Source organism: Clytia hemisphaerica, unplaced genomic scaffold, assembly GCF_902728285.1.
Source record: "Clytia hemisphaerica strain Z4C2 unplaced genomic scaffold, Clytia hemisphaerica genome assembly, whole genome shotgun sequence".
NCBI classification, from domain to species: Eukaryota; Metazoa; Cnidaria; class Hydrozoa; order Leptothecata; family Clytiidae; genus Clytia; species Clytia hemisphaerica.
In genome coordinates, this window is record NW_027104441.1 from 51,005 (window position 1) to 66,350 (window position 15,346).

A 15,346-nucleotide genomic window follows, 5' to 3' on the forward strand; every position below is an offset into this window, starting at 1 on the left:
ATATATTAGATGAATAATGAAAGATTTATTTTATTGGAATTGGAAGATAGTTATTTATTTTTTATTGCACACAATTTATAATGTAAATATCACAAAAATATATATTCTTAAAAGCTATTCTTTATTTTCCAAAAAGAAAAATCCAAGAAAGAAATCTATAGACCCATATTATGAAAATAGTTTATCAACTTTAACCTTAATACTTACACCCCTGTGTCTAATGTTTGTGCTTATAAAATGGACAAAATCATTTTAACTTCGTGTTAATGAACTTTGATCTTATAAAAAGATCGCATATTTCTTAGAGAAAACATATTTTCTTATAATTAGCATAAAGCAATTATCTTTTTACGCATTTTTAATTGTTTCAATTTTGATCAGAGAGTTTTCACGTTTTCTGATTTTCACATTTCTGACAGAACACCTTTGTAGAAGGATGTATGTTGAGGGAAGTCAGAGAAAAAGTCACTATTTTTGATTTACAAATTTGGAATTTAAGTCAATGAATTTCAAGTTTCAATTCATCAATTTTCACTGAATTATTGGCATGGCATTTCACAGCACACACTCATAGGCCAGCCGGTGAGTTTTGGTTCTTTTGTTTTTCTGTGGTTTTGTCTAGGACTTTGGTTCTCAGTGCCTCTCTTTAAGGATAACCATAGGATTTTCAGTACAATTTTCAATTATAGAATTTACCTAAAATTTCCTTTGGAATTAGCTCATTTCAGTCATGTTTTCTTGTCATTTTGTCTCTATGATTTGTTCACATTTTTGAGAGATTTTAGAGGTTTATCACGAGCATTTTGAGGATATCTAGGATATTTTGTCATTTAGTCAAGGATTTGTCATTTTAGTTCAAAATATTTATCATTTTCATTTTGTACTTTTTAGTTTGAACTCTGTCAACACAATACATCAATCAACTTCAATACATATTATTGTGTGCGTGTTCCAAACCGACCCTTAATCTGTGTCCAGCCTGCCTGCCTCTACATTCAAACGGACACCTTTACCATCCCAATCGCATGTCAGAACGACCCCGACGGAACATTTCTCGCTTCGACTATCGGACGTATAATTTGACCGGAAGGAAAGTTCCACATCAACAGGATCAATCATCCTCACCCTCAACTCGGATCAACTCAGACCAGCCTTCAAAGCCGTCTGAAACGAATCAATCAACCAAGCAACATCACTCAACGATGGAAGCTCAATCTCAAATCGAATTGACAATTGAACATGTCAATGACATCATAGACGAAACACCCGTCCATTCCTGTGCGACCAAAGATGTTGACATTGCCCTCAACGAATTGGTTGAACATCGCAACACTCTTCGACAACACCGTAAACATCTGATGGATAGCGAAATTCAGAATGAGAAGTTTGTCGCACTTTTAACGATCACCCTAAACTCAATTGAAGCCTATTTCAAGGAAGCGAAAGAGTGGATTTTCAAACTCGAACAACCTCGTATCAAACGTGCTAACCAAGATGATGACGCCAAAATAACCGCCATGAAATTCACCGTGGCCGATCTCAAACGCAAAATCGAGGAGATCAATTGCAAGCTTTCTGTTGAACTCGATACGAAAACCGACGTTCGGCTCGTTCAAATGGAAAAGGATTCCTCTAATATGAACACTGAGATAAAAGAGGTTTCTAACAAATACGAACAATTATTACAAACTCATGTTACTGACAAGACTTTAGTCACTGATATTACTAAAGTTGGAAAAAGCTACACAGAACTGACCAATAGTTTCTCTGATTACCTGAAACTTTTGAAAACTGAAGTCGATGAGAGAGACATCTACAAACAACGCTCGTTTGATGAATCAAAATTGAACATCAAGTTGGAAAAATTTGCTGGTTATGCTTCAGAGACCGACATTTACACCTTTCAATCGACATTCAACAAAATCCATCTGCAGACAACACCAACAAAGCTGCTACCAGACCTTCTCAAAAAACAATTTCCTTCGAGGACCAGCTCTGTCATTAGTCAAAAACATCCCAGACATAGACGAGATATGGACAACCCTCAAAGCAGCCTATGGAGATACCAGATGTCTTCTCACAAAGAAACTCCAAATGCTAAGTGATAAAGACCCACTGTATCGTATCAAGGACCCCGAAAAACTCATCCAAGCTACAACATCAATTATCAACATCATCAAAGAACTGATGCGACTAGCAGAGGAACACCATCTTGAGGAGTCTTTGTTTTATGGAGATGGCCTGAATCGTATCTACAACCTGATTGGAGATAGTCGTTGCAAATTTTTTTTCCGTAGACGGGCGGAAATATCTTTAATGGTCGGAAATATCATAGCGCAATGGTTGGAAATATCATTTGATGGTCGGAAATATCTTTTGATGGTCGGAAATATCCCAAACTCTGAAAATTTGAAAATTTGATGGTCGGAAATATCCCGCGCTTTTGGAGTAGAGTGGAGGCACTCGATCTGAAAACGACTGTTCGGCGGAAAATTTGGCTTCCAAAATCGAACCTTTACAGTGCATCCAGCTGGCAGTGCATGCAGAAAAAATCTGGCCAAAAAATGACCCTTACAGTGGCCAGACGAGGAAAGGATATAAAAAAGACAAGAAAGAACGAAGAGTCGTGTTAGAATAAAAAGGTCAATACCACTTTCTCTCTCTAAAAAGCTTGTCTGGCACACACAACATGTTGGCCACACAACAAGTTGGCCACACAATGCCACCTTTGCTACCATTTTTGTTTACATTTTTTTTGCTGATGAAGCATTTTTAAAAGCGCGGGATATTTCCGACCATTAAATTTTCAAATTTTTAGAGTTTTGGATATTTCCGACCATCAAATGATATTTCCGACCATCAAATGATATTTCCGACCATCAAATGATATTTCCGACCATTACGCTATGATATTTCCGACCATTACGCTATGATATTTCCGACCATTAAATTTTCAAATTTTCAGAGTTTGGGATATTTCCGACCATCTAAAGATATTTCCGACCATCAAATGATATTTCCGACCATTGCGCTATGATATTTCCGACCATTAAAGATATTTCCGCCCGTCTACGGAAAAAAAATTTGCATAGTCGTTTAACCCGTTGGTTATCATCGATCTCTGACGAAGTCCTTTCACCCAAAACCACCTGGCTTCGCTTCATCAAATTCTTGGAGAAAGAACAACGACTTCAACAACAGAAACTAGTGATTCACACCAACAACCCTCAGAAGAAGAAGACTGATCCACCACAGAAGGACAAGAACGGTCCCAGACATGGGGGATATTCAGCCGACTCAAAAGAATTGTTGTGTTCAATCTGCAACACCCCTGATGGATCAGATGATCACGTCTCCACAAATGGACCAGGACATTCTCGATTACTTCAGTACTTCACATGCAAAGCATTCGCCGAGCTGACACCAGCAAACAGACTTGCACTACTCAAGAAGAAGGATATTGCTATCATGTTTATATCCCGGAGCAGATGCCTCATCGGGACGTCACAAGAATGGTCAGTGTCAACGCCACTTCACTTGCTCACACCCATCACATCAGGGGAACCAAGTTCGAAAGCATGTGCTAGTATGCGAGGAACACAAATCCACTCAAGACAACCAAGATCTGCTGGAGATATTCAAGCAGCGTTGTATGAAGAATAACCAACTTCAAACCCATGCCAAGGAGATTTGCATCGCCTTCCATGCATCATTCCTATCGAACCACGAGACATCACCCAAGGAAGATTCTGTCAATGAGAGAGGAATCTACCTACTTTAAACAATCGTCGTCAATGACCAACGAATCAACGTGTTCTACGACAATGGTTGCAGTGATCTAATCATCAAGGAGTCAGCAATCGCCAAACTTGGTAACCATGCAACCCAGATATCATTCCACCCGATCAAAATTGGTGGTGTTGGTGAATCAACAACCTATCAAACACTTGGTACCTACAGTTTACAACTACCATTGTGTGACGGAGATCAATCCTTGGTTTCCGGCATCTGTATCAAGTCGATCACAGCAACATTTCCTCATTACCCATTGGATCAAGTCATGGAGGATATTCAGCAATCATTCAGCTCAAGTGGCATATCAGATGTCACACTTCCTAAACCAGCTCACGACGTTGGAGGAGACACTCACCTGATGTTGGGTGTCAAGTATTTACGTTATCATCCCAAGCTCATTTACCAGCTACCATCCGGACTTGGTATCTAGCAATCTGCATTCAAAAACGCCGATGGAGGACGTGGAGTGATCGGAGGCCCACATCACATCTTCATAAAGATACACCAATCATTCTTCAGTCATAACCAGATGTTGAGTTTCTTCAATCACCAATACCTCATCGCAAGAGGAGGAGTCCAAGTCGACCCAGATGTCAAGATACTATCCTTATCAGCAAAGACAAGCGTTTCGAGCTCTCAGAATCAACAGGATCAGAGATTACATATAGATGCATCAAGTGCAGATCCTGCTCGACCTGCAAAAGTTCCGACCATCAACAAGATATCAGCATCAGGGAGGAAGCAGAGCAGGAGCTGATCAATGAATCAGTCAAACTCGACCTCAATACCAACACTGTGACAGCAACCTTACCCTTGCTTCAGGATCCAAGCATCAGACTCAGCCCAAACAAGGACATTGCATGAAAGTGTACCACCAGCAAATTAGAAGTTAAACAAAATCGAGAATCAACAAGACAAGCATGACATCTGCGTCAGAGAAGAAATTCAGATCTTGGTTTTGTTGATTATGTTCATAATCTCCAGCTGACCACACAGATGCTAAATCCAGTACCGTCCAAAACTTCATACCCTGGCGAGCGTGTGGAAGTTATCATCACTCAGCACTCCATGTCGCATTGTTTTGATGCGTCACAACCAACCCAATCAGGATTCAGTCTCAACGATTGCTAGCCAAGGGAACAAACAATTTGAACAAACTTCAGAGAATGATAGATCAGATGGCCATCCATGAATTGGTTTACACAGTGACGTCAGAAAATTACAACACTGTTAAGTCGACCCAACGCATTGGACGTTGCAACGCTCCATTATGGCAAGATGAACTCAATACATCAATGATTCCAGAGAAAATAATCAAGACACTGATCTACGGGACCGTCCACGGTAACCAGGCTGAACGTGGATTGCGTCAATTTCCGAAACCTTCAAAGATCAAATCCAGCTGCCAATCGATTCTTCAGAGGATGTGTAAGTCGACGACTGTATTCTGGCGACATCAAACAGAGGAAGCATGCAAACGAGGCAGACGAGCTAGAAGTATCAATCAAAGGAGGCTTCAAGCTGAAAGGAATCACCCTATCAGGTGCAGATCCACCATCACACCTTACTGACGATGGAGTATCATTGGCAGTCGGTGGTATGAAATGGTACTCAAAGTCTGATGAAGTTTTCGATCTCAATCTCAGAACTGAACTTCTCACCAAAGAGAAGAGGAAAGAAATGTTTAGCTGCAACCAAATAGCATCCAAAGTACTCCACGTCGCCACTGTGCATCAAAGGTGGCTGAAGTTTTCGACATTACTGGCAAGGCTATCACCACTTATCGCTGCTATGAAACTCGATCTACGAGAGTTATCCAATCTTCAATTGACTTGGGAAGATACCATACCAGATAGCCTACGACCAATTTGGATATCACATTTCGAGATGATGCAAGAACTTGGAAACATCAAATTCAAACGTGCCATCGTGCCTATCGATGCTGTATCGCTTGACAGCGAAACGTTGGATTTCGGAGATGCAAGTAAAACATTGATCTGTGTATGTATATACGTTCGATTTCTCCGCAAGAATGGTCATTATTCTTGCCAGTTATCATTTTCAAGAACCAAACTCTACCAAAAGACATGACATTACCACGTGCTGAACTTATGCATCTCTAATGGCTACACTGGAGAAGTTGTTCAACGATCGCTCAAACGATACTTCAATCAGCAACAAGTTACAGACAGCCCAATATCCCTGTATTGGATAACCAACGATCAAAAAGTGCTCAGACAATGGGTCAGAAGTTCGTGTCATTGAGATCAATCGATTCACAAGCAAAGATGACTGGTTGCACGTAAAATCCAGTGACATGATTGCAATATAGGAACCAGGAAAAGAGAACTTTGAATGATGTCAGTCAAGAATCATTCTGGATCAATGGCTTCGATTGGATGAAACAAGAAAAGAGTCAATTCCCAGCAAAGCGTGTTGAAGAAATCATTGTCCAAACAAGAGTTACCGAAGTCAATAAGGAAACCCAAATCTGCAAGAACATTGAAGTGCACGTCAGTCTCAACAGTGACGAAATAAAGAAGAGATACGAGTTCTCTTCCTACATCTTGGATCCAAACGCCATTCATTCCATCAGTCATCCGAATCATGGCATACATATTACGCTACTGCAACATCTTCGCAAAGAAAACCAAAGCTTATGGGGAATTATCTGAAGAGGATTTTTATCATCAGCAGAGCAGTACTATTTCAGAAAGGAACATCTGAAATCAAGAAGTTCACCAACAAATCAAAGTACGAAAACATCGCAAGAGAACAAAATGGAACACTCAAGTATTCTGGACGTATACTTCCTGATCAAAGCATCTCAATCGTGGGAAGATTCTCCAAAGTCATGAAAGACTTGAGCTCATCAACCTTCTGTGTGCCTGTTTTAGATAGGTACTCTCCTGTATCATACAGTATTGTCATGGACATTCACTGCGGAACCACCCTACTGTACGTCATTCTGGTGTTGAAACAACTCATCGATTTGTTCTACAGAAAGTGTACATCATTGATGGCAGAAGTCTCGTCAAAGGTGCAGATACCTGATGAAACGCACAGTCGAGATCGCAATGGGACCAGTTCCACCATATAATCTCACCATAGCACCAGCTTTCTTTTACTCACAAATCGACCTATCAGGACCTTACCTGGCAAAAGGAAGACTATCAAAATCTGGCTTGTAGTTTTGTGTTGTTGTTCAACTTCGGCAGTCAGCATCAAAACAATGGATGACTATTCAGCAACATCATTCATCATGGTATTCACAAGATTTGCATGTGACAGAGGATTTCCAAAAAAGCTCCTTTGTGATGAAGGGAGTCAGTTGGTTAAAGCAGCAAGAGATGAACCTCAACCTTCGAGATGTCCAATCAAACCTGATGAAGCTTCACAAAGTCGAATTTCAAGTCTGTCCTGTACAGGGACACTATATGCATGGGAAAGTGGAAAGGAAGATACGTGAAATCAATGCATCTATCGAGAAGATCGCTCACAAGGAAAAATTGTCTCTCCTACAGTGGGAAACGTTATCTGCGACAATGGCAAATACGATCAATAACCTACCACTCGCCCTTTGGTAACATCGTTGGTGATTCGAATGATAGACTTGATAACTCCAATAGATTGTTACTAGGAAGAAACAATGATAGAAGTCCTGGAAAACGTGATATACACCGACAATCCATCAAAAATCTTACAAGCAAATGAGCAGATCTATCAGTCTTGGTTCGAGATTTGGCTTATTACCCACGTTCCAAAATTGATGAAGCAACAAAAATGGTACCAAACAGATAGCATCAACATTGGAGATGTTGTCATCTTTACAAAAACTGATTCAGCAATATCAAAGGATTATACGTATGGCCAAGTTACTAATCTTGAATACAGTACCGACGGTGTTGCACGTAAAGCCACCATACGATACAAAAACGTGACAGAGAACGTATTTCGTGAAACCAAACGAGCAGTTCGAGGTTTGGTTTATTTTCATCATGTTGACGAGTCTGACGTAATGACTCAACTTGGTCAAATGGCATTGTATGTTGATTTGGCTTGTTCAAAATGATTTTCCCATGGGTGGAGTGTAATGTTTGTGCTTATAAAATGGACAAAATCATTTTAACTTCGTGTTAATGAACTTTGATCTTATAAAAAGATCGCATATTTCTTAGGAAAACATATTTTTCTTTATAATTAGCATAAGCAATTATCTTCTTACGCATTTTAATTGTTTCAATTTGATCAGAGAGTTTTCACGTTTCTGATTTCACATTTCTGACAGAACACCTTTGTAGAGGATGTTATGTTGAGGAAGTCAGAGAAAAAGTCACTATTTTTGATTTACAAATTTGGAATTTACGTCAATGAAATTTCAAGTTTCAATTCATCATTTTCACTGAATTATTGGCATGGCATTCACAGCACACACTCTGGCCAGCCGGTGAGTTTTGGTTCTTTGTTTTTCTGTGGTTTTGTCTAGACTTTGGTTCTCAGTGCCTCTCTTAAGTTAGGATAACCATAGGATTTCAGTACATTTCAATTATAGATTTACCTAAAATTTCCTTTGGAATTAAGCTCATTTCAGTCATGTTTTCTTGTCATTTTGTCTCTATGATTTTTGTTCACATTTTTGAGAGATTTTAGAGGTTTATCACGAGCATTTTGAGGATATACTAGGATATTTTGTCATTTAGTCAAGGATTTGTCATTTTAGTTCAAAATATTTATCATTTTCATTTTGTACTTTTTAGTTTGAACTCTGTCAACACAATACATCAATCAACTTCAATACATATTATTGTGTGCGTGTTCCCAAACGAACCCTTAATCTGTGTCCCACCTGCCTGCCCACAGTCACAGACTATATTATTGTGTGCGTGTTCCAAACCGACCCTTAATCTGTGTCCAGCCTGCCTGCCTCTACAGTCACAGACCCGGCTAGAAATATACCCTTCATTTTCAGCCCCATTTGGAAATTGACTTTGATTTTAATTCCCATTTGAAATTTAATAGCAACAAGACGACTTTAAAGTCGAAAAAATTTCGCATAATACTTGAACATCAACGACGAAGACGCGTGAAACGTGACTCCTGCAGCATTATGCATTTTGAATGAAGCGTTACACAAAATATACACAATGTATTGTACACACAGGTCATAGATACAGATGAAAAATCTCAATCCATTAGAGAAAAGATTCCTTAAAAAATGCGACTAAAGAATTCTATTCTATAAAGCGTAAACAAAATCTTTCGATTCAGAATAATTCAGAGAACTGCAATATACTTGAGAAAAATTTTTTTTTTGAAAACGAAGAAGAAAAAATGAACTTTCCATTCTTTGATGCCAGAAACCTCATTTTGTGCTTTGAAGGAACTTGTGATAAAGACTCCTTTCACTTGCGCAGAGTTTATATCAACTTCTTTTTATAAACAGTAGAATTTATCTGAAATTGAGAAAAATGGCTAGTCAGAAAAATCTGTTGTATACTATCTTCGCTTTCTGATATGAATGATGGCCCACCACCATCAAAATCATTGGACTTTTCCAGAAAAAATTTGAATAAGGGGGAGGGGGTGAAGGATATTACATTTTTCGGAAATCCCCCCCTGGACATTGACTTTTGATCCCCCGGACAACAGGTCTAGCCCCCCTCCCGTCCCGGACAAGCATCAGTTGTGAGTTGATCCCATCGAGAGCAAGTTTACCCCCCCCCCCCCCAGGACAAGGCAAATTTTGTAGATTTTTCACTACCCTCCCCTCCAGACACTATATCCTCCACTCCCATGTGCAGACATTTTCTGGAGTGCCCATTAAAGGCAAAAAGCACACTCTTTTTTTTTATGAGCATGCGGTAAATTTCGGCTGAAGCTCACTATGCTTAAGTAAAGCTCAATTTTGAGACTCGAATTATTCTTAACCCTATGCTTGGTAAAAAAATTATGTAAGTTTAGATAGTGTACATTCTTAAGAGACCAAGTTGTGTTATTTATAAGAGATTAAACAAAATAAAATCACCAATTTTTCGAATTTTGTTTGTAATTCTCTTCTTCATTCTTCTGTTACATGTATTTTCTGAAGTTTGGGAAATTATGATTCTAAAAATTTCTTTGGCTGAGCCTCAATGCTTAATTTTTCTGGAAATTTGACCTTCAGTATGCTTATAAACGTTATGCTTATAAAAAAAATGAGTGTAGTTGAGCTCCAGCTTCTGGACTAGAAAATTGCAGGGTAAAAACTAGCCAACTTTAAGCTTTAAAGAAATAATACTCCTCGAGATTAAACTTTGACTCCTTTATAACTGCTTTAAACTGCATCCCATTAAACAAACCCTCCCCAATCTCTTGCCGACTATCCCGTGAAAAATATATAGGGGAAAGTTCCATAAAAGTAACGAGAATCTTAGTGCGGAAGTGGGAATCTTATACAAACAACGTACCATGGTTCAAAATTAAAATCCTAATTAGCAAAAGGTGTATCAAGCTGTATCAAGATCGGTGAAGTTGGATTAGTTTGATTTATTAACTTGTTGCCCATTCTTTTAACATTCCGACAGCTTTACACGCTTTTTTTTATAAGAATAGTGTACTTTGATTGAGGGTGAGCATTATTCTTATTTTTCTATTGTTCTAAACAATAGGCCTATTGTTTTAAACCCGAAATCTCACCCTGATATTCTTATAGAAGTTATTCTTATAAAAGAAAAAGCGTGTATTAGCTGACGTCCATGCTAAAGCTTAAAGAGCGAGCCAATATCTATCATCCCATCGGGGAGGAAAAGCTGGAACTTTTACTAACCAAACTCATCGAACACCAATCAAACTTCATCGGATAAAAAACTGTCATCATTAACGAGGGACCGCTGTACATTCATTGTGCAGTGGTGTACGGTGGGGCTGGATCTAAATGTCCTTTGTACAGCGGTGAAAATAGGTTAATTTGAAATCTGCTGTATTATCTGTCATCTGTACAATGCTGGACAAAAGGTTTGTAGACTTCTGCAATATTTGCAAAATACTTCAATATCGACCAAAAACAAGTTCCCAAGGGGCTCTGGGTGCTTTCCAAACCCATTCAAAGTCTTTGAAAGTCACCCACTGCAGTCTAACTGCAAGGGCAAACCACAAGGGCTTGATTAACTGGCTTACACCAGTATCAAAACGCTGATTTTTTGCTTGTGGTCCCCTCAAAAGCAATTCAAAAGCAATGCAACGACTTCAAAAGTGTTTTTCTTAACTTCCATCCCCTTTCAGAAACATTGAAGAGTCATTTTGCTCTATTTCTCATCATTTCCACGGAAATTTCATTTGTCTACAACCTTTTGTCCGGCATTGTACACCCCACCGTAAATCACCGTACAATGACAATGTACGGCAGTGTCTAGGCAGGGTTGTTTTGATTATACAAAAATGATTGCTGAATTTCAATTGAAATGATTTCTCTATAAGAAATACCGTGAGATTGGGTAACTTGCATAAAAGCCCTCAAATGATTGACTTATTTGGTCATTAAACTACAAATGACAAAGTTAGATCAAAACAAAAATGGTAGGCTAGAGCTGCAAGTGGTGCTGCGTAGTTCATTTGTTTTGAAATTTTGCTGCTTTGATTGGTCAGTCAATCAAGTTACCCTCCACTGATGCAAGTTACCCGACTTCAACGTACTTGCTAAAACTGACTGTTTGTCACAACTGGTTTCACTATTAACAGGTAACTATCTGGTGAAAAAAGGAAAAAAGTATTATACCTGTGCTGTTTGTAGTTTTGGTGAAGAAGAGAAGAGAAGGTTAATATGTTGTTGTTTGTTGTGGAAAATTAACTCTTTTTGTACTACTACTTACTGAGCATGATCAATTTATTGGTGCATTCACTAACTACACAAACATAAAATACTTAGTAGTAAAGAAATATTAAACCTCTTTAAACACTCTACAAAAGACCAGAAAATATGATAAAAATTTATACAGCAGCAGCAAAGTTTCAAAAGCATGTCTGATGTGCAATCAAGCAGCCATTAAAAAATTCTCACGATGAATGTTTACAAATGATTGGTTACACTTCTTGCACTAGCGTATTTTATTTATTAAGAAAAGCCCTGTTTTTTTTCACTTTTTATCTTTGTGAGTGAGTCCACCTTTAGAATATTTGCCGTAGTACGCCCGCAGCCATACGCCCACGCCATAATTTGCGCCCCAAAAAATGTCTCGCCAGACACACGGAAGGCTATTGTAATATTTTCGCTAAGCGAAATTAATAATGGCACTCCAAAACCACCCCAAATGGATTTTTTGACTTCGGAACAATAGTATTTCTATTCCAATTGAGATTTCGATCGACATTTTTATGCTTCGAGACAGGAGTGTATGCTTCAAAATAATTTCATTTTTGTTAGTGAGTTCCCAACAAAGTCATTGAAAGGTGCTATCATATTTTTTGAATTAAAAACACCTACCCTACTACCCAATCTTTCAGAGGGACTCATTTTCAGCATGATATTTATACACAATACTGATTCAGTTCAATTGATTGAATTTATTGATTTGACGTCTTTAGGTTATGTACTGTAAATAACGCCTTCTTTTTCTTCGTTTCCAAACTTAAAGTTTTAGATTTCACTCAGGAATTGTTCATCAAATCGAAAGAGATTCTGAAGATTGAAGTTTAATTTGTCAAGCTTTATTTGTTGTTATCAAAGTCGACCTATCCAAAAATCTTAAAGGTATGTTTTTATTTGTAGTCTCCATAAGCCTTAATTTCATCTTGACCACTTAGTCAAAATTTATTTCTGATTGGTTCGAATTTATTGACACTAATAAAGTTATCAGCTGTTGTAAAGCAAGCAACATGGAAATAAAATCACGTGAAATTTTTCGAGTAATCACATGTTTTGACTGCATTGATATAATTTTGCAACTTGTGTATTGAAGAGAGGTTTGAATGAAAAAAATGTTTTATTTCTTACCAGGAACCGAGATTAATTCAGGTTCAAGATATAATTCGAATAATAGAAATTCACTAGTGAAATATAGTGAAAGTTCACGTAGTGAAAGTTCACTGCAATATTATTTGTTCCTAATCTTTAATTGTTCTTATTTTTGTTTTAATTTATGTTTTTTTGCAATGGTGTTTATTTGTTTCCCTTTAAAAGTTTCATGTGTTTCGAACCCTTTGATCAAACAGATTTATGGATAAAACACAGTTAAATTTTTCTGCCAGAAAATCTCAGCATTTGAAAAATAGCTCCTCTAAAATTCTAAAATTTAGTACATTTGAATTATATTCTGAATTTACTTTATGTTTTTCTCTACTCAGCATGCCTTTGATTGGAATCTTCATCATGAGTGGTGTGTGCGGTGTCGCTTCCACCTGGTTTCTATGGGTGTGGTCAAACATACTGAAAGAACGTTACTCAAAACACGAATGATTCATTGTTATCGTCAGTTGAACTTATGTAGAAATAGATAGAAATTCATTAAACGACTGTGATACTATCAATAGACGTCAAAATAACGGCTGTCTGACGTCCAAACCACGTTCAAGCAATGCTAACACGAGCAGGGAGCATTTTAGCATTTTTAGTAATATGAGCTAGAAGACGTTAATGGAAAATTTGTTCAATTTACGTTTAGAGTTTAACATGAAGCAACACGTTTTAAACCACGTCGAAAAATGACTATCTAGAAGATTCTTAACTTGATGCCAATTCAATGCACGGTTTTTCCAATAAAGGTAATAACGTCAAAATTATGTCCATTTAACGTCAATAACATCAAAAGATACGTTGTGAAAAACATGAAGAAAGCTGTATTTACTGTAAAGTCATCACATCATTCAAAAGGTGTCATTCAACTTGTATTACTTTATCACGATCGGCTTTCACTCGTTGGGTGTACTGTCACAGGGTTCAAAATGGTATTCCCTTTCCAGTTCCGTATAAATGCTTTCCGGGCTCTCTTATTAACGGAAACAAAGATAACCGCATTAACAACCGAATTGGTATGAGCAATCAACACGCTTAAATAAAATCCAAATTCAAGCCAACTTCTCCATTTATCACTGGCATACGGATACGCAATATGGTACAAGGCGTGCAATATGATGTAGATTGTATCAAACAGACCTATAGAAAGAAGAACCAATTTCGCTAATCTTGATACTGTGTTATCAACCAACTCTAGAATATGTTTATTATTTGCATCTTTACGATATCTTTTGATCTTCAAAGCAGCTAGAATGTAAGATGACATTAATCCAATGACGATAAACACATCGACTATGAGAGCTACCAATACACCGATATCGAAGAAATCCATAACGGTACCCAAAGTAAACATCAACGCATTGAAAGTCGCCAAAAATAAAGCTAGCAGGGAAAATAAGTTAGCATGATTCATGGTTACTTTTGTTTTATACATTGTCATCAATTTGACACGCGCATAACGATCAAACCCAATTAATACTGTTAAGAATGCGGAAAGGTGACCAAAAAACGCGGTAAAGAACTGAGCAAGTGTTTCGATCCCGCATATTCTTGTGTAGTGGTATTTAGTCAATAATAGCGCCTCAAATAATGGTGTGACCAATGAAATACAAAGATCAGACATACTAAGATATAAAATCAAGCGCATCGATGGTATACGGACTTGTTTTGAAACGAAAAGAATTGTAATGACAAGACAATTTGATATTAAGTTTGCGATACAGTTAACAATAAATGCGTACGTCAGCAAAAATTGTTTTTGTTCTTCAGAGATACCTTCGCGATGCATGTACGCATTTCGACATAGTTCTTTTGTTGTCGTGTTCCCATGGTGATCCATAATGGTGCTTTAAATTTTTATTGGCGAAATATCCACGTAACCTGTTGTAATCCAATTTTAATTTACAAAGATTTTCTGTCTCAAACGAATGTCCGTCTCGGCGAATTTTTTTTCGTTTCAAAATTGAGCAAAATTTGAAGAATCTTGGCTATTATAATTCTTCGTAGAAACTTCTTTTCATATGACACGAAAAATCTTCCTTTGAAAATAACATGCAATTTTATTATTGCTTTCAAAAATTACATCTTATGGGAATTATAACGTTTTTTCCTAAAAGTAAAACATTTTGAACTTTCTATTATTACATTTCACGCTAGGAATAATTTGGAGAGGTTTTTTTCAGAAATAATTGTAAATAATCATTTTGTTTCGATTAAATTTAATTCTAAACAATTAATCTTAGCATGACTTTATTTTCATCTGCTTAAAAAGTATAGGGTTATCTTGTAAATATTTCCCAATATCTTACATTTTAAACGATCTCTTCCGTTTTAATGAGGAATAGCATGAGTGCTTTCTGCTTTTTCTACTCAATTTGTTTGAAAATCACTGGAAAATCCTTACATCAAAAATGTTTACCAGTAATTTTTGTTTAGGCTCTATAAGGGTAACCCTTACGGAACCAGGATAATTATTTGCTTTCTACGTGGACAAGGTACCGAGGATAAAGAGATGTAAGTGGATATGCTGTATAGCAATGTACCATTCTACACTTAAACGTCCAA

The 15,346-nt window shown here is 37.4% G+C and overlaps 1 protein-coding gene across 1 annotated transcript; it reads right to left on the reverse strand.

Moving 5' to 3' along the window:
• Nucleotides 1-13,664: 13,664 nt before the first annotated feature.
• LOC136820868 (olfactory receptor 1496-like) lies at nucleotides 13,665-14,621 on the reverse strand. The gene has a single exon (XM_067077106.1). It carries the CDS (start codon nucleotides 14,619-14,621, stop codon nucleotides 13,665-13,667), a length of 957 nt encoding a protein of 318 aa, XP_066933207.1.
• Nucleotides 14,622-15,346: the final 725 nt, after the last annotated feature.

Bases quoted from the DNA above. Each gene is read 5' to 3' on its own strand.
- LOC136820868 (XM_067077106.1), bottom strand. From the start codon at position 14,621: ATGGATCACCATGGGAACACGACAACAAAAGAACTATGTCGAAATGCG.